The 21,539-nt window shown below is 32.9% G+C and overlaps 1 protein-coding gene across 2 annotated transcripts in view; it reads left to right on the top strand.

Moving 5' to 3' along the window:
- Positions 1-14,526, top strand: part of LOC106461441 (ecdysone receptor-like) — a 96,732-nt gene extending 82,206 nt beyond the window's left edge. For both annotated transcript variants that reach the window (XM_022388419.1, XM_022388418.1), the window contains exons 3-8: positions 4,975-5,154; positions 5,973-6,113; positions 6,503-6,726; positions 7,718-7,873; positions 10,043-10,265; positions 10,883-14,526. In XM_022388419.1, the coding sequence (XP_022244127.1) occupies positions 4,975-5,154; positions 5,973-6,113; positions 6,503-6,726; positions 7,718-7,873; positions 10,043-10,265; positions 10,883-11,124 (1,166 nt within the window). In that variant the 3' untranslated portion in view covers positions 11,125-14,526. The remainder of the gene's footprint in view (positions 1-4,974; positions 5,155-5,972; positions 6,114-6,502; positions 6,727-7,717; positions 7,874-10,042; positions 10,266-10,882) is intronic.
- Positions 14,527-21,539: the final 7,013 nt, after the last annotated feature.

The raw sequence follows: 21,539 nt of genomic DNA, 5'->3' as shown, positions 1-21,539 counted from the left end.
GGTGGGGGGGGGGGGGGGGTATATATTGAAATGTATTATTACAAAAACTGTAAGGTCGATTCATGGAACCCCCCATTGGTACAGCGGTATGTCTGCGGACTTACGACGCTAGAAACCGGGTTTTGATACCTGTGGTGGGCAGAGCACAAATAGCCCATCGTGTAGCTTTGTGCTTAACTACAAACAAACAAACAATTCTTGACTGGTGTCAAACATTAGAAGACTTTTCCCCTTTTTGATTAGCCACACTCTCACCTCTTAAGATGAGTTGGTTATTTATCAAAGGAAAGGCGTCTAATCATGTAGTAATCTTAAAGCTACAGATAATTAAACATTTGCAGTGTCCCCTTCCGGTAATTCTACGCATAGTGGAATCATTTATGATATATGTATGAATTTTTCAAGATCAAACTCTTGGCCGATTTGAGATCTAATTACAGTTTTGTACTCAGGAGGTCAAACCCTTTTGATTGGTATATTTGACCACGCCCAAGATCTCATAGATTAATTTACTCTAATCCTGCTTAAAAGAATTTCAAATGTTGTGGCTATTGAAGATTCCCTCTTGTTTTCTTTTTAAGTCCAAAGACATTGGAAACATGATAATTAATTCTAAGACTGACTTAGTTCAATTGCAAATTGATATTTGACTGACATAGTCAATAACGTTTAAATTGTTATCTTCCAAAATTCAAAATCCCTCCAAGCAACAGTGACTTTTTTTTTTAGAAATTAAGGACTGATCTTACGTGTTCATCACACTACGCCGAGCAACAGCACTGCCGGGAGCTTACAAAGTTTTTTTGTCTTTGTACGTGTGTCTTCCTTTGGTAAATACTGTAAGGAAATCTCATTGGGGAGATTTTTAATCAGATTTCAGTATATTTCGATCAATGATAAAATAATTTAGAAAAAGAATTATATTGCATAGTAAAAAAGAAAGAAAAAACATTACGTGGATTTCATACTTCCTGTTACCCATTAAAAGTCGGAGAAATAAATGTCATCTCTCACGGGCTTAAATGATACATCTTTGTCAAAATTCATTGTAGGCAACATCTTTACTTAAAGACATGGTATCTGTGTAGGTTGGTAAAACAGATGGAAGACTTTATGTATTCTCTGTGTAGGAAAGTATTTTCATGTTCATGTGCAGTTATTTTTATTAATATAACTTCTGGTTGTCTTGTTAGATACAATTTTAATCAGAAGCGACATTCCGGTTCTTAAACCTGTTTGTTTTTTACCTATTAGTTGTGAAACGATTAAAAGGCTCACGGCCGTTCACACCCGTGTCTATGCTGGCCGACCTTGACTCCCGACCGTCAGCCGTGCATACACAGGCATAGCAAAACCAGGGACTTGGCGTCCTGCCAAGACTGGCATGGTCACATGAAAGAGTCGTGACATTGGTTTCTTTTTCTTTTCTTTTTTGTCCATTTCTAGATTTACAGAACAGACAGGATATTATTTTTTAGGCCTTGAATGAACGCAGTACATTTATCGTCTAGTACATTTCGTGACCGGTTACACAAGAATAAAACCACACGTAGCTTTAGAAACCCTTGTTCGTGCTGTAAGCCTAAGTTGTTTGAGCAGTGTTTCAATAAAGATAAACAAGATTCATACAAAGATGACAGGTATTTAAAAAAACTCCATGGATCTTAAATACAAAGTAGACAAATTAACTTTGAATAAAACAATGCCATACCAGGCATATACATATCGTTATATGAAATATGAAAACACTTAAAAAAAACGCTTTCGTCAGGATAAGCCAGAAGTGTGCTTTTACACTTTCTAAACGAGTAAATACAGCTGTAAAGTCAGAAATATAATTGTTAAAAAAAGAGCAAGCAACGTGCTGAGAATTGTCGACAGTTACAGGTGTCTTTATCTCAATGATCAACATAATTTTCGTACATTATTAGGATAAATGCTTTTAGTTTTGAATGGGGAACCACAATTTTCGTACAGTATTATGATGATGCTTTTAGTTTTGAATGGGGAACCCTGCTTCACTCATATGTAGTAGTTTGTATCTGCTTGTGATGCATACATGGTCATTTGAAATATGCACAAAATCTCCAAAATTGTCTTCATGTTAATTAAACCAAGAAAGCATATTACCAAGGATATAAAACACGACTCCAAATTCATCAATTATCCCTATTGAATAGCGTTGTTATCCCTATTGTTAAACCTCACAGTAAGGAGAAACTGCATATAAAAACAGTTACTGTTTACCTGTAACCATAATTTGGGTTTTATTAGACAGGTTTTTAAACTTTGCATTTATACTCTTTTTCCAGTTCAGTATTCAGATATTTTATAGCAAAAATTCACCTGCTTTCACTGTAATGTTGTGCTGGAACAAGTATATTTTCTTCATGGTTATTGTGACATTTACAGAAACTTTGACTTATTATTTTATTTTATTTTTTGAACGTTAGGGATTTGGACAAAACTCTAATTGCTTAGTGGCTATGTTTTAATTCGAAGAGTGGCCTCGTACTTAAAACAACCTTCTTCGGTGTTTTTTCCCCATAGGGTAGGAAGGGAACTTTTCATTCCTCTCCTCTCTAGATGTTTTTGTAAACTTGAGGAATTATTTCTAGATGGCATCTATTGGTGTGTAAAAGCTTGGCTTCCCTAAAACTGTACCATCTAATACATGTTCAAATAATGTTGGGGAATACAACCAGACCATCGTCATTCAAACGTCCCGTACCACATCAGTCACCAAATAAAACTCCTCTTCCCCCCACAAAAAAACATAGTCGGTTACATAATACTTTAACTTTTCTCATATTGAGTTCTTGTACGTGTATACGTAATATTTATGGATATATATATATTTTCATACTGTGGCCGCGTACTTTGAACTTTGACTCACCTTTCGTATTTTAGTGTACCACACCCATCCGTACACAATAGCGTATGACGTGGGTGGGATTTTATCCTTGTTATCTCAACTCTGGCAAATCACGAGGATAATTTTTCCGGTTTTCGTGTTAAAACATGTGTGATGGTAATTCAATTTCTCGCCTATTTCTTGTTCAGGTTTAGGAACTCTCCATTACAACAGTACCAGGCTTATTATATTGAACGAAGTATTGGACTCACGTGTCTAATTATTTTAATATATAAATTTATATCGCTCAAATATTACACGTGGGTGAATGAAAATGGATAAAATTGTATGAAAACAGTAACATAAGTATTTGAAAACTGCACCCGGATATATAAAAACATCGTAATGGAACACATCATAAAATCATTAAGATGCTTTGACAAAAGCATTCTTTTATGTTATAATATTATTCAAGAAATATCGGAATTATATTATTGTTACAGTATAAATTACATCTGTATAAATAAAATTTTGTGCTCTCCTTTGACTTTATTTTCGCCAGTGGCACAGCTGTATGTCTGTGGACTTACAACGCGAGAAACCGGGATTCGATACTCGTTGTGGGTAGAGCACAGATAGCCCATTGTGTAGCTTTGTGCTTAACTACAAACAAACAAACCTACTGTAAGAATTTGTATTCAATATAATAGATTATACAAGTTGGCGCTAGATGTCACCGCTAATCGTATTTTTAGAAAGTTGCATACCTATGTTATCAGAGAAATCCAGTATCAAAGAAGAAATCAATTGTGTATAGCATTGAAAGGCCGAATAAAAGGATTGCTCTTTAGAAACTGTTCATGTGACATATATATGATGAAGTTTAGTATTTATTTCTTACAAGTTATGACTTTTCATGTAAAAGAATGCAGCTTCGCGTCTTAAAAGTAACGTGATTAGTACTTTTCAGCATTGCATCGTTTTCCTGTTCTCATTGCGAACACTCCAAAAATGTAACTAACGCGTTTCGTTTCTTTTGTATTTTCTCTTTCTCTCTCTCTCTCCTTTTTTGTTGTTTTCCCCCAAGCGTGGTTTCAAATGAGGCATGTGTAAAATGTTTTATTACCACTTTTGACTATTCATTATATATAAAAACAACAACATGTTTCTTCTAAAGTATGGAACATGATATTTTGTTTCTTCTGATGTTCCTTGAAAAACGTTAATAAAAACCTTTTCCACTTCATTCCTAATATCGACACACACACACACACACACACACATATATATATATATATATATATATATATAATGATATCTATTATTACTTTAAATATATACTCTAAAAACAACAGGAGAGAGGGTTAGCTCAATGCTTAGTGTGTAAGAATGTGGAGATGAGGTTCCGTGGCCGGTACCGGATTAACGCATAGGCCATACGGGGGCTTTGCTGGCCACCCTAGTAAAAAAATGATGGTTCGTAAAAATAGCAGAATAAAGAAAAGAGTGAGTTATTATTATTATTCCCAAATATTACTTGGGCCTAGGGCCCCACTAAACCTTAATCCGACCCTGCCTGTGGCTCCCGTCCCGCTACCGAGATACCAAAAAAAAAAAAACGCGCTCCGCACTTAGAGGCGTGGGTGCGTTACAAGATGGACGATCTAAGCTCATTCTCCACTCCGACAAGAGCACCCAAAGAGTTAGCGGTGGATGGTGTTGACTAGCTGTTTTCTCTCTAGTTTATTACTTCAAAATTAGGGATTAGTTAGCGTAAATCCAACAAACAAATGGAAAGAGGAGAGAAAAATACGTTCCTTACTCGGTATAATATTCAAGGTAAAATATGATATTTTGAATATTGCACAAAGTTCCATGTTTATAGAGGAAGAATTTAAGTGTAAGACTGAAGACAATAACAAAATATTACACTTTAAAATATAAATGTTACTATTTATAAATCTTAAGCTAACGAAACAAGTGTGGTCATTCGGTGCGCGACATATTTATGTATGTGTTCCCACCTTCCAAAAACAAAACTTATAAATCCACATATTATTCTCTCTTTATTGCGAAATAATTTATAATACTTGCTGTTGTTTTTACTGTCTTTTGTACAGGAAAGGAAGAAATGAGCCCTCCCACCAGTGGACATAATGGATGTTATGTTGACAGCTATGGAGATATCAAAAAGAAAACTAAAGGTCCTGTTCCCCGTCAACAGGAGGAACTCTGTTTGGTATGTGGGGATCGTGCTTCTGGATATCACTACAATGCGCTCACTTGTGAAGGATGTAAAGGTATTGTTTATGATATTATTTTAAACTGATATAAAATCAGCATTGAATTCAAATTTCAAAAACAAAATCAATGGGTTGTTGTAAGGAAAGGATATCCATTGTATACTTTCTAATATTTCATACAGTATACGACAGTTTACGTGATGATGACCACACTTTGAAAAGTAAAATTCTAAAACAGTAATTATAAGTGTTATAAAGTGAAAAAAATAAAGTAATCCTCTAAGGAAACTGTGTTTCTAAACTTTTATTTAAAATCAGTACATAATAGGAAAGATTGTTTATTTAAACCGATACATAATTTTCTTTACCTTCGATACTAATAAATTAGTAAGATCTAAGAATCGGTCACATAATAATGTAGTAGATACGCTCTTAGCTAAAATTATAGACAGTGGTTTAAAAAAAAAAAAAAGATATTTTCACTTTAATCATTTTCCCCCATATTTTTATATGAGCAGTGATAAATATAATACAACTTTATTACTTATGTAATTATATAAAAAGAACTTCGAAGACATGTATCAACATAAGTGTGTGTATGTATATTTATGGAGGAAGACCTTGTCATTGATGCACTGAATTTCTCATAAACAAGATAATTTGTTTTCAGCTCGATTTTGTGTATGTGGCTTTCCGTTTAACTGCCTGTTTTATTTTCTTGTATTTAATAAATCAACATAAAATCCTTGTAATGAATATCTCGTGATTTGAGATAGTAAAGGTATCTAATGTTGACATATAACTTATATTGCCCTTCACCTGGTTGTGCATGTAAATAGTATTAAAGTTGAATGAAGTTTCTTTTTTCTGTGCAGGTTTCTTCAGGCGCAGCATTACGAGAAACGCGGTCTACCAGTGCAAGTATGGCAATAACTGTGAAATTGATATGTACATGAGACGGAAATGTCAAGAGTGTAGACTAAAAAAGTGCTTAAATGTTGGGATGCGACCAGAGTGTAAGTTGCTAGATATTCTTAATGTATCATGTTTCCAATGCCCGCAATTTTATTTGTGAGTTGAGAGAACTGAAAACATTAATACAGTGCGTTACATCAAAACAAAAAATAGACTACTTTATTTGAATACATATTTATTTGCATTTGAATTGGTAACCCTTTTAAAATAATTTTTTCTCTGTTTGTTCCAAATGATTTTCGTGGAAGTCTGAGGAAATTAATGTATTGTACATACAAAATTAAAAATATTATTGTAAACTTTTTCATTTTTTTCATTATAATTTTGTAGAACACAGTTTTATTCATTGAATAATTTCAAGTTATATAGCGAAAAAACATTTCTTATAAAATTTGGGAAAACAGTTATCGTTTTGCTTGTTTATAACTAGGTGTAGTGCCTGAATACCAGTGCGCCATCAAACGGGAATCAAAGAAAATACAGAAAGAGAAGGATAAGCCTAACAGCACAACGAGAGAGAATACTTGCGAGAAAGATGAAAAAACAAACCAAGTTAAACCATTGGAACCCTCCCAGGAAGAAGTAATCAATAAGCTAGTCCTGTTTCAAGAAGAATTTGAATCCCCCTCAGAAGAAGATCTGAAAAAGATCTCTGTAAGTGGCATCCCATAGTGTCTTAGAACATAATTGGGTAAACAAAAATTTGCTAAATTACTTTAAAAAGTAAAATTTTAAAACAATAGTTTTGAAATATAATTATCTGGAATTTAAAAACACTTTTAGTATCCTGGTACTGCTAAGAATAAAAATTACTTTAATAATCTAATTCCCCTAAACAGCATAAAACACTTTGATAATCTAGTATTGTTAATAATACAAAACAGATAATCTGGTACTGCTAAGAATAAAAATTACTTTAATAATCTAATTCCCCTAAATAGCATAAAACACTTTGATAATCTAGTATTGTTAATAATACAAAACAGATAAACTGGTACTGCTAAGAATATAAAACACTTTGATAATCTAGTACTGCTAATAATATAAAGCAGATAATCTAACACTGCTAAGAATATATATATATATATATATAACATTTTGATAATCCAGTACTGCTAAGAATATAAAACACTTAGATAAACTGGTACTGCTAAGAATATAAAACACTTTGATAATCTAGTACTGTTAATAATATAAAGCAGATAATCTAGCACTGCTAAGAATATATATAACATTTTGATAATCCGGTGCTGCTAAGAATATAAAACACTTAGATAATCTGGTACTGCTAAGAATATAAAACACTTTGATAATCTAGTACTGCTTTGGCTTCATCAACTGGCTATAGGGAATAATAAAATTACAAAAGAAAAAATACAACGAAAACCAAGATGTCCGAGACAAAAATTTTAAACTACAAATGTATGGAAAACGTTTGTTTTGTCCTTCTACTTGATAAATTATAATCGTACTTTTTGTTATTCATGAATACTTGGATGCGTTTTTCATGTAATCGAAAAAATTTGAATTTTTCTTGAAATCAACGCCGCATAGTTCAACGTGTCCACATAATGTTCAAGTTATATATGAAGTAATAATTTAAAAAAAACATAATTGATATTATTTCCTTCTGCTTTCTTGACAGACATTTCCCACAGGCGATAGTGAAGAAGATAACCTTCGAAGGTTCCAACACATTACCGAAATTACCATCCTCACTGTCCAACTCATTGTAGAGTTTTCCAAACGTGTTCCCGGGTTTGATACCTTACTCCGAGAAGATCAAATCACTCTTCTGAAGGTAAGAAAATTTAAAGTGTCCGCTTTCGGAATAATGTATTTGCGTCGGATTTGTGTGTGTTAGTTTCCAATGTCACAAGTTGTAAAATATGTTGTTGTTTAAACAGAATTATCACCAATTCAATGTATTTCTGCCGATGTTAACAGGTTTGAATAGTCAATTTTATTATATGTTGTGGCAAGTTGACAAAACACACAATAATAATATAAAGGTTATGATAGTCTTGACCATTTGATGGATAAATATAAGTTTGTATTGGGGTTTCAGAGGTGTGGGAAGGTGGGGTAGCGGGGTTATTACTCCATGGTCCACTGAAAGTGAAACAAGCTTTATATATAAGAAAGAAACAGTGATAAAGAGAACGGTGAAATAAGATTTAGCTATGATAAGAAAAAAGAGGAAATTCTCAATAGCCGCGACACTTGAAATTATCTTAGGCAGGAATAGAGTTAATTAATTTATGGGGCTTTTTTTTCCCCTTTCAATTACCTATATTTTTGTGCGCCAGCAATAACAAGCGTGGGGCGCGTTCTACCCGATTCAAATTTATTACTCATTATGAACTTTACCAGCCTACCCTCAAATTGAAATTATTGTAGGCAGGATTATAGTAAATTAATCTATGAGACCTTGGGCGTAGTCAAATAGTTCAATCAAAAGGGTTTGACCTCCTGAGTCCAGAACTGTAATTAGATCTCAAATCGGTCAAGAAATGACGGAACTATGAGTTAAAAGTTTGTACTTTGATAAACTCGGAGTCATTCTATGAGCAGTTATGACGCGGCTAAGTATAATAACTCAATTGAGTTTTAATTTTGAACTCCTCTCTTGGTTGTTTTTGTTTGTTTGTTTTTAATTATGCACAAAGCTACACAAGAGCTATCTGTGCTCTGCCCACCACGGGTATCGAAACCCCGTTTCTAGTGTTGTAAGTCCGCAGACATACCGCTGTGCCACTCTCTTCAAGTCGTCTTCAGGTTAACTGTTACATTATACGAACAATGTTTAAAAATACTTTAATGAATGAATGCACGTGAACAGCTTGTTTACAAAAATAATTACAAATCATCTGCTTTAACAACAAAATTAGAACAATGTAGTACATAGTGCTGTAACAATTGAGAAGCATTTATAACAAATATTTTCATTTTTTAATACCACGGTTTTAATGAGTAAAAGCCGTCGAAACAGTGATAAAACAGTCTCTAATTTTACATTTTTAATGGAATGATTAAGAGGAATGTAGAAAAAGGAAACGTCTGCATTCTAGTGTGACTTTATCAATTATATCAGGCCTGTTTTTCCAACATTGTACTATATTTATAGAAATAAACTGATTTTGGAAAGAGTAATTAAAAGTTTGTTCAGTAATTATTGAACGTTAACGTAAAATCTGAGCGAGTGTTTTTGCAATTAATTTACCCACGTTATGAATTACAAGTATTAAATTTGGTATTTTATATTAAAACTTTAGAATTATTCCGATGATGCTACAAACTAAACATAAATACTTTGTTTACCCCCAGGCAACCAAAATTCGTTGTATGTTTGCTTTTGTTCGTGGGAACCATAGAGTTGGAAACAGCTATGTACTTTTTTACATTATTAGTATTTCTATGGTCGGAACCAACATAGCGATCTTTTACATCCAAAACTCTACTTTTAGCGAGTGAGCGAGCCTGTGTAATATTATGTAATGTAATTTGTTATAGACGTTATTGATGTTTTTGGTGATAATTATTAGTATTTCTGTGGTCGGAACCGACATAGCGATCTTTTACATCCAAAACTCTACTTTTAGCGAGTGAGCGAACCTGTGTAATATTATGTAATGTAATTTGTTATAGACGTTATTGATATGTTTTTGGTGATAATGCAATTTGGGAGAAGAGTTTGTGGATACTGGGGGGGGGGGGACATGGGTAATATCTTGCCTAAAGGTCCCTCACACCCTTGCTACAAAGGATAAACAGTAATTAACGTATTATTTAGCGGACATATATTAGCGTTAAAAACAGGATTTGGCAGTTATTCTATCAAAAGAGTACACACACAAATTAAATGGGGGAATCGTTCTTTTCTTCTCCCAGTTACCCATATTATTTTTTTTAAACTTTTAGCATATTTCACGATACAAAGAAGAGTGAGAAATTCCATTTATTGTATTAGGCATGCTCTAGTGAAGTAATGATGTTGAGAACTGCTCGGAAGTATGATGGAAAAACAGACTCGATCGTCTTCGCTAACAACCAACCTTACACGCGAGAGAACTACCGTAGTGCCAGTATAGGAGATTCCGCTGATGCTCTCTTTAGCTTCTGTAGGAAGATGTGTCTTTTAAAAGTTACCAATGCTGAGTATGCTCTACTTACAGCCATTGTAATTTTCTCAGGTAAAAATGCTTTCTAGAACTTACAAGAACGATAAAATTTAAAGTTGTTTTTATATTATACAACATTTTCACTGTATTTGAATGAAAGGAAAAATGGTCACCAGAAATCCGTTGTATTTTCTATTGTTTTCAGTAATTGTGATCGTATAAAAGACATGTTTCTCCCAAGGAGACAAATAGATTCAATAACGAGCCTCAAAATTTGCAAACTTAAAATTGTATATTAAAAAATATAAAAAACAGGTTGAATATAAAAAAATACAAAAAATAGTTTATGTTTGTTAATTGTAAGTGTTTTATAACAAACAAACAAAAATCACTTACATGAGCTTAAGTTGAATGAATTACCTCTGCTAATTCTTTCAATGCCATGGAAGTCTGCAAAACATAAACAGATGTTACAGAGAGTTTTATAAATGTATATTAATCTAAGATTTAATACTTAATTATGAATGAGGTAATGCCTTTCTTAAAGCTGTTCGTTTAAAATACAAAGTACCTAAATGTAATGGTATTTTTTGTACTTTTTTATGTGTTTTATAATTTGGACAAATTGTGGCATTTTTTATATTTTTAGCTGAACAAAAATAACATTCCAAATTCCCCTTATTTTGCAGAACGCCCTCATATGGTGGAAGTTAAAAAGGTAGAGAAAATACAGGAATTCTACATTGATGCCCTCCGAGCATATGTGGATAATTTCCGTCCACCTGGAAAGAACTATTTTGCCAAGTTGTTGTCTGTTCTTACAGAACTTCGAACTCTGGGTAATATGAATTCTGAGATGTGTTTTTCACTTAAGGTTCAAAACAAGAAATTGCCTCCATTCTTGGCTGAGATTTGGGATGTTATGGAGTAAATCTTTGTCTCTTAGGCCTAATTGAAATCATTCCGAGCAGGCTGAACTCCAGTTCTTTTTTTTGTTCTGCCTAATCTGTTTCATCATTGCAGTATGAGCAGTAGCCTTCAGCCCATCTTCACTAAATACAAGTCTGTATGTGACAGAGCTTGCTAGACAGCTTCCACTTCTAGTGCTTTGCATTAGATTTTTTGCCATGTCCGTGAGTTGAGCCACTGTCCTATGCTGATGATACTGGTATACACACACACACAAGGATGGTAAGAAAATTAGCTCTTGGCACATGAAACAAAAAACTTAATGTTTCTTAATTCAATGGTTGTGATTTTGCTCTTGACAAACCCTGAACCCAACTTTAATGGCATTGCTGCTTCTCTTTTGGATGAACTCCAGATGTAAAAGGTAACGCACAAGAGTGAAAGTCAAATGTGCAAACTTGTAGCAACCAATCACCTAGAATGGAGGAACTAATTGTGTTTAACAGATGAAAGTGACTGCATGTTAATTAGAAGGAATTATTACCAGTTAGCTAAGCAAGGCACTTGGCAAATAATATTACTTGGATTGGCTTCCAAAACTGTTAATTGTATTATTGTCTTTAATAGCCTGATGGTGGTTATCCTAAGGGTCATCATTTACAGCAGGGTTTAGCAACATCGAAATGTTATAGTTCATTTTTATAAAGATGTATCCACAAAGAAACATCCTATCATTGAACACTTTAAATTTTTGACATAAAATGATAGTGATTAATAATTTTTAACAAACTGAGATTTGAATTTTTGGTGCTGGTTTTTGAAAAGTTGAAACAATGACTTGCTGTGTCACACAACTGTGTAAACACAGATCATTATTATTATTACTATGACTGTTGACCTGGAAATAAGTATATTGACAGAAACACATTCTGAAAATTATTCATATTTTAGCAATTGACTAAAACATAAATCCAGTTACCTGTAAATATATAATGCATCAGGAATACATAAGTTTATGTAGACTCTTTCTAGCTTTTGTTTATGACAGGCATTTATAGAGTGAAAAATAGTTGCTTTGTCTGTGTTGGAGTTGGCTTGCTTTTAAATTTGGCATGATCTTTTTATTGATTCTGGTTATGCAATTGTAATATTTTGTTTAAAAGTTCAGACTAAGGAACTTTTTAGAAAGTTCTCTAAGGAATGTATCTGTAAATAAACGGATACTTTCTTAGTAATTTTGCATAATCAGTGTCATCATATAGTATGTTTTTCTTTAAAAGTTGTATTATAAACTAAGAACAGGTGATAGCAGCTATTAGACATGATGCAGAAATATGTATCATGACACTGTATAGTTGTAGGTCTTGTAAGAATAGTATCAACTGTGCTTGCTGTACTCAAGAGCAGTAAAAGAATTATCTTTTAAAGTTTAAGTTTTCATGATAATATCTCTCCTTTTCAACACATAGCATAAAGTTAACAAAAAATGATTTAATCTGTCAAAAACCTGTGTAGGAAAGCCTCCTTTGATCAGCTGGAGTTGGCAACATAGATTTGTTTGTATAAATAAATAATCATAATAATAATATTATCTTTGTAGAAAATTATTGTTCGATTTCCAAAATGTCATAAAAAAACATAAAAGGGTATTCCATAATTACCAGTATAGAAAATGTACCTTCCAGATAAACTTCTAATTTAAATTGAAAACTTGCATCATGAAGCTCAAATTTAAATATCAGGCCTCAAAAAAATGATAAATTATCCTTAAGAATGGTTTGTTATTCATATTATGATTGAACTGAAAGCATAATTTAATTTGTTTGTTCTATAGTTCTGAAACAGAGACTAGTTTCATTTGTGATTTGACCAATACCCACTGTTTTCCAGCCAGGAATAAAATTAAGTGTACAGTATGTTAGATGTACTTAGTTCTTTTATCCAAGACAAATCCATAAATGTGTAATGTTATTAAGAGAAAAGATGGTATAGGTTTTAAGAAAGTATTTATTTGTTCGATCTGAAAAGATTTTATTGTGATAAATTGTTAAAAACAAATGGGTACAAAAATAAGCACTTTTGATAACCTGCTTGGGACACATAGTTTGTTCTGATATGTGGGTGATGGTTATGAAATATATTGTATAGTTATTGTTATCTTCAACTTCTAAGGTGCATTTGAAGCTTATACTGTTTATAAAATGAGAAGATATTCACAAGTTACTTTACTTCCCTCCTCCTCCTCTTCCACTGGGTAAATCTTGTGGATAGTATGAAAATGTATTATGCCAAGTTTTGTGCAATGGCTTTCAACTGCTAAGGTTGTGTACTTAACTTATAAGGAAATATTATTGTTATTGATTTTTATCTCAAATATGTAATTATTTAAAAATTATTGTAATGAGAGAAATTAAATCAAAACTTAAGCTTCAATCAATTTTTGTCAAATAAAATTAAAAATTTTTAAACAAATCATTGTAACAGGTAAATAAAATTTAACTATATATCTTTACTTTATGATAAGATTTAAATGGTGCCTTGGACATATAAATAAATGGTGCAAGAATCTCATTTGGTGCTGCATACCAGCAGTGAGTAAAGTCATATAAATTTGAAGTAAAAACAAAATGAAACAGTTTGTTTTTGACCTAGAAAAACAGTGATATTGTACTTTTAAAGGAGTGACTGAATACTGGATGTTTTAGGTCCGTCCAACTGAGTAAAGTATATATGTTGATATAAGAAAAATATATAAAGTAATTTGTGTATATTTTTAAACGAAAAAAAAGATTTTCACTGTTTAGCCAGAAATTTTAACATCAAAAATATGAAGAAATGCAAAAAAGTTCCTAATGTACTTGCTAGAATGTTCAGGAGAATAAAGTATAGGTGAATAAGAATTTGTTTGCATAAACTGTAGAAACAAATGCATAGGAAGAGGAGGGAATTACAGTGTAGACATGGGGCTTACGGGTGTCAATGAAAAAAGTTTGTTTTATATATTCTGCATTGTAAATTATCATTTATTGTTGTTAATTACTAAATTTACCATTTAAATCAAAATGTTAAAATGTATTACATAAACATATTTAGCACTCTATAAGTTAGCCAAGTTTTTGTGTAATGTTGTAGTTAGTAGATATGTAGAGATATAAACAGTGGTACTATAGTTTTGAAGATGAAAAGAAAGAGGTTCTTCCCCAAATAACCATCTAAAAAGGAAAAGCTTGATACTTGATAAGTAAAAGAAACCTAGTTGTAGGAGCACGAAGAAAGTACACAATTCCACATGTGTGTGAGTTCTGGTTTGATTTAATGATCTAAGACTGAATGTCTCTTGGATTGAAATGTTCAGATGTAAAGAAATTGTATCTTTGTGATGTTCTATATTTTTAAAATTAAAATTCACAGATTTACAACAGTGTTTCAGTGTGCCTCATCCTCAATTTGTGTGTGTTTATTAACTGTGCTTCTCAAGTTTATATAAAAGTGCTGTAACTAAAAGCTGTTTTGGAAAAATATTTGGTTACTAATTTTGGAAATAAGTAGTATTACCATTAATAAGGAAGCTTAAGACAAAAATTAAACGACTCGCAACTTTGTAAAAAAAATCATCTTATGAGAGGTGGCGTTTCTAATATATTTTAGTCTTACATAAAAGCAACAAATATATTTAACTATTTAATCTAAAAATGCTTCAAAAATAACTTCTGATGTTACTTAAGATTTTAATTATAGAGATATCTGTTACAAAGTTAGAAAAGAATTGCATAACTATAAACGTAAATAGCAGAGAAAAAGTCTTATAAAAATTTACCTTAGGTTAACTATTCAATATCAGATCAAAAGAACATACAAAAAGAATAGAATCTGGAGTCGGTCACGTGGAAGCCGATATGCTGCTTTAAAAAAACAGTATAGGCATTCGCCAATGTATAATAACAAAACTGTAAGAATCCAAATTGTTGAATTCGTTCGTTTTACGATATAATGTGCAAAGCATTTGTAATAAACATTACTTTGCATTTGAGTATTATTTGAAAGAAGTCACAGTAAAGGTTAAACGTATATGAAAATAAGAATTGTATCATACTAATATATTTACGTAACTACGTGTTAACCTTAATAACTGTTACTTAGTCTCTAAATCAAAATCCCAACTTCAACGACGCATTATAAGGGCTATAATCGGTCTTCAACTTTAAAGTGTTATTGCAATTTTACAGTAGTTCAAGAGATAATATACTTTCTCTTTAATACTGAAATAAAATCCCTTGGCTTATTTGTAGTGTGAATTTGCAATATTTAATTTTTCTATTATTACACCAACAATAAGATACAAAAAATATGCTTTTCAGCTATTTTTCTGATACCAGCCTTTTTTTTACGACAGTTTCCATGGCGTTTGTGTGGTCATTATTTGTATCGGTTTTATAACTTCAGTTGGCTTTTTTCTTATAAAGTTATAGTTGACAGTCTAGACTCTAGAATGTAGATGATATTCTTCAATTTTTATATTAATGCACATATCAGTTTTTCATTTCATTTTAAAAATACCATAATTACCCAACTTTAATTTCAAAGATTAACATTGGGCACGTGAAAAGAAATTTGATACAAGCAACGTTTGCCCGATTTAACCGCAGCATCATCTGGCAACAACCAAATATAAGACAAATAAAACACTTATTAAAAACTTACAAATCGGGAGTTGTTAAGAGCAGGAAATTTCAACTTGACTAATCTGTTAAGCAAATGATAGAGACACCTCGATGTTCATTGAAGTTTTGTTTGTATGTATGAGCAAGAAGGGATCTCGTTTTGCTTCTAATTGTGCATAAGCTAAAACCTGGACACGATTAAGGCTTTTCTAATAGCACGTTTAGAGATGTGTGAGGGCGCGTCTCTCAAATGGCAAAATCGTAGACACAGTGTGTTTAATTTTACAGGTGATATTTTTTAAATCGGGGGACTTTGATTATTATCAGGTTTTAATAGCAAATTTTATATAAACTAAAAGTGTATTTTCTCTACATTTAGGTAGACATAGTAAAGTCACATTCAAAGCCAGACGTTAAAAATGTAATAACTAATTTAAACAAAATGTTTTTTAACTCGTTCATATTCTGCTATGAAACTTGCTCAGTTATTGTAGATGTATTTATTTTTAATTTTTTGATTCCGTGAAGAGGAAATCAAACATTTACACAGAGACGGCGAAATTGTCAAACATTTATTTAGTGAAAATTATACTTCGTAGTATATTTGCGTGGGAATCGATAATTGCTGTAGACTTAAACCTTTCATAACTAGCTTATACATACATTTTCTTACGTATAGTTAGCGCTCAAGCAAATAGAGCTCGATAAACTTTAAGCTGCATTAATCTGGTCGCTAGGCCAGTCTGAGCATGTAATTCTGTCTTGACTGACACTAATATGTGTAGGCCTTATCCACACGTTGTTCCGGACATAACTTGTTGACATTCCAAGCTGTTGATTTTAACTTAGCGCAGTTTGACACTCCTCTCCCCCTCTCACCAGTCCATTGTCGAATAATCATGTATTAGCTCGAGAAGCTTCTACCTGTTTAAATACAAATTGTGATTACATGTAAGCCAACCAGATCATTATGACAAGAATACTTTAAAACCCACTAGGTAAAAACACACCAAATAGTTACTGCTCATCAATAAAGATAGCATTTTTGATTAAAACGACTATATCCTGTCTCATTATTTCATTGGTAGAATTTGACTTATTTATTCTTGAAATGTCTCGCTTTTAATCTCTTGTTATTACGATACTTTTAACATATTTATTTATCATTTACCTGTGAATACAATTTGTTAGATACATTTGCAAAGTAAACTCATAATACAGCCAAATATGGCTTCAGTACCGTTTGGTAGCATAATAATAAAAAAAAAAGCCAACTAATGTATTTGTTCTGCTTTAAGATAAATATGCACAATCATATATTTGCCCTATATAAAATTAATAATTTTTTAAACAAAAAAATGATCATATTGGAAATCAGTACTTTGTTCTTTATTCAAAATTGAAACTCAGGATCAGAAAATATAAAATTATTCTAGTTTAACCATAAGCAATTGTTCGTGATTCTTTAGAGATTATAACCAATTAATATTAGTATACTTTGCAGTATTTAAAGTTTTCGTTTTGTTTCTTAACACATATCAGAAAAAATAAAATAGCCATTTTGACTTTTTTACTTCAGTGACATTGACGATAGGTGTTAGCTGCTACTACTTGTATTTCACCTTATTTTCTATTAAAATCTGTACAAGTATAATAAATACCGTCCACTTTCAAAGGAATATTTGCGGTTGGGCAGTGTACATATAGCTCATTGTATAGCTTCGTACTTCACAACAAACAAAGGAATAATGACCTCGAAGATTGGTATAAGACGTATTTTTACTAATGTAATTTTCTTTTCCACATCATGATATACAAATAAGCGAAAAGTCGTTTCCACATTCAAAGGGACTATTCCGTATGTTGTAATACAAACAATTAGACTGGGCACACACAGTCCGATTATAAATATTTTGAGATAATGACTCCAAATAATGATACGTTTTCGTCACCATTACACTAATTTCATGTCATTCCCTTTAAACCTTTGGGCAATTACGTCCAATTTTTGTACATTAAAAGGAGGTTCTTGTACACTGCTCAAAACAAAATTTTTAACATTATAACTGTGACAAGACTATAATAAAATAATCTATCATCATTTCAGTTCCTTGCCATACAAAATCGGTACCTGATCAGTCATCTGAGCTAAAATACTATATGTAAAATGGTCTAAAAGAGTCTTGTTTCAAAAGTCATTTAGTATGTATCACAATGTTTAAAGTGCTCCAAATGTTCGTGGTCCATCACTAGACTTTAAAGAATGCATTTGGATGTTTTATTTGGAGATACAAGTGTTTCAAGGTATCGTTAGTAGAATTTAGAACTGTTTAAAACTAGTTGTTTACGGTGTAGTTTCTCAAACAGACGACAGATCACCATCCGTATAAGAGACAAACGATTACCATCCGTCAACTATGGCGCACCACACTTTTAGAGTACCTACTCCAAAACTGAATCAAATGCTCGCAGTCACAACTGGATACTGTATTAGCGAACAGACAATTAGAAACAGGCTACACAATCCTAGCTTCTATACCAGTTGCCTAATGAGGAGCTTTTTGTTCCCAGCAAGGCACGAAACAAGTCGTCTGGAGTTGGGCTAAACACATACTTGGTGAATTAATGACATCCTGAATAGTATTATGCATCACCCGAGAGCCAGATAAAAGGCATATACTCATTTGGAGAGAGTTTGGAACCAGATCCAACTTCATTTTCATATAGAATGTGATGCAAAGAGCAGTGGTGGGAGTATTGTGTGAATTGTCTGAAACAAGAATTGGTTGGTAGACATAACAACGTCCACATCCTGTGCGATGATATCACTGACGCTAAATATTATAGCATTTTTACCAATTAGTAGAACACAAACTACTTTTTAAAATAATGTAAAACAATATGTGACAAAATACGTAGTTGGTAAATAAATGTAACCAAACTCTTGTTCCTTTAGCACGAAAATGGGTTATATGTAGTCTAAAGGGAATCGAATCAGGGATTTTTAGTATTATAAGTCCATAAACCAATGTTCTACTGAGGGACGGTTTAGTTAACACCATTGCTGGTCCTGTGAATATCTTGCATGTGTATATTCATCAGTCATGGTTTGAGATGGTTTGGTTTGTTTTGAATTTCACGCAAAGCTCCACAAGGGCTATCTGCGCTAGCCGTCCCTAATTTAGCAGTGTAAGACTAGAGGGAAGGCAACTAGTCATCAACACCCACCGCCAACGCTTGGGCTACTCTTTTACCAACAAATAGTGGGATTGACCGTTACATTATAATGCCTCCACGGCTGAAATGGCGAGCATGTTTTGGTGGGACGGGGATTCGAACCCGCAACCCTCAGATAGCGAGTCGAGCGCCCTAACCAGCTGGGCCGGTTTGAGATTATGTTATTGTTTCTGTTATGTATATTGACTGATTAGTGTAACATTATATGTAATATTTGCTATATAAAAGTTAAATTTAGTTCATAATAGCAACAAAATATGAAAAAAAAGGAGAGTGTACTAGACGCGTGACAAGCAAGGGATAATATCAGTACTTTTCGACGTTCTAGTAGGACTACAGAGATGAGAAATTCTGATGACAAATGGGTCAGTTTAGGGGTATTTTAGTAGAGATAAAATTGAAATACTGCATTATGGACAACATCCTACAACCCTTTGTGCAGCTATATTTTGGTGGTATTGGCTCTAACTTTATCTGATGCTCCAAACTCGTTCTTTATCAAAGCAACATAAAATTTCCTTACATGGAAGGGTTCTCATAAAGGGCTCAGTAATGATAGTGACCTGGATTGGTGCTTTTTTCCAAAAGAATCTTTCAAACCCTGCTTGTCACAGTGGCAACCAGATACTTATTGTTACTGCTATTTGTCGTCTGGCTATTGAGGTAAAAAAAGTGTGGACTGTTAAACTCATAATATATCGTAGGTGGCAAAACACTTTATTTGAACTGTGATCCAGGGGTTAGCATCCATAATAACCTTAGAGGTGTAAGATACTTATATTATTATAGATAAAGTGAAGTTGCACTTGTGTTTATAGAAGGAGTTGTTGAATAATATGAATGGGTCTGTGGTGTGCTGAGAAGTAGGAGGGTTGTTGTCTTGGCTGAGCTGCCTCAACGTTGCTGAGAACAAAACCCAGATATGATTATAGGATAAATACACATAAATGTATCATGAAAGCAAAAGCTTCCTTTATCAAATCTAAATGTGTTTTATGAAAGGGTTTTTTGAGCACAATAAAGAACTGTATGATTTTGAAGGAGAACAGGAATCCAGACATGGTTTCATATATGAAAGACAAAGGGAAGAGAAAGTTGCAGCTGGAGACATTATGTGCTGTGAAAGCAGACTCCCTTTTATTAGAACAGAAAGAATAAAATGGAGAAAACAAAGGATGGGAGGATTACTAAAAGTCAGGAGTCCACACATTTGTAGTTAATTGGTTCCTCCATGTTCAACCCAAAATTTATCAAACTGCATATTCATCGAACAACAACTTTCACAATAAAAGATACTGATGTTAGTTTTCAGTGAGGGTGCATTGGTATCAATATATTTAGACATAGGCATTATTATACACTTTGAAAGTAAGTGTTATAAGCGGTTCGTGTCTGGGAAACAGATAAAACAAGGCGAAATTCCACAAGCTGTTAGGACATTTGACATCATTCAATTCAATAGAATAGACCTCTTGCAATTACTGCAGAGTATAAGAGAATCATATCGCCAGCAAGTGCAAAGCCCAGGTCTTGATAATCCTGCATTTTTAGGTAGTAGTGTCTATTACAATCTTAGTGGAATAACCAAACAGCAGTTGCACCAGATTGTTACATACTTGGCAAGCACAGGTACTTTCTACAACAACATGTGCCTCAAGTGTCTCGCACTGCAATATACAAGTATAAGAGCAAGCATGTCTATGAAGGTACTGTGCAGCATGTTTCTGGTAATTGATGCTGCCTCAGTTCCATGAGAAATCAATAGTGCCAGAAAGGTCCTGTTGATGCACAGTATCTGGACTTTCATTTGGGATCACAAAATACTATTTGTCCAAAAATTGTTTACAAAAGGTCAGAATATAGCTGTCCTTGTTGCTAATGATATCAACATCAGGAAAAGTAGCAAATATAATTCTTAACATTGAAACATAAATGGCCACAAGCACAAGGCTGTGATATAAATGAAGCTTATATGGTCATAGGCACATGTGGAAATATCCTGGAAACGTGTTAAACAATGGCAATTTCATCTTGAAAAGTATAATGCCTAAAACCAAACAACAACTTTAAGGATGTCATCAAAAATGCGATTCATTTGTTGTAGATCAAGATTTCTGTGAAAGAATAAAATTCTTGCAGTATGTGGATTACAGAACAGAAATGTCAGATTACCTAAAAGTGGGTCAAAAGTATTACTTAATAGAGGAATCAAACCATTCCAGAATAGTGACCAAGAGCATTTTGCGTTGTTGAATCTGCTATTGAGAAGATTAAACAATTAAGGGCCTTGTAAATCTCTTAAATTGGATAATACATAAGGATTTTTTGTACATTACACAACACTATAATCAATGCTGACCAAAACACAGATGTAATAGAAAACAAAAGGGAATCCTCAATAGCCGCGACACTTGAAAATATTTAGGCAGGATTACAGTAAATTAATCTATGAGACCTTGTTTCCCTTTTTATTAGCTATATTTTTATGCGCCAGCAATACCAAGCGTGGGGCGTGCGTATACCCAATTCGATTTTATTA

Source organism: Limulus polyphemus, unplaced genomic scaffold (genome assembly GCF_000517525.1).
Source record: "Limulus polyphemus unplaced genomic scaffold, Limulus_polyphemus-2.1.2 Scaffold960, whole genome shotgun sequence".
Classification (NCBI taxonomy): Eukaryota; Metazoa; Arthropoda; class Merostomata; order Xiphosura; family Limulidae; genus Limulus; species Limulus polyphemus.
This window is presented reverse-complemented; position numbering and strand designations above follow the sequence as displayed.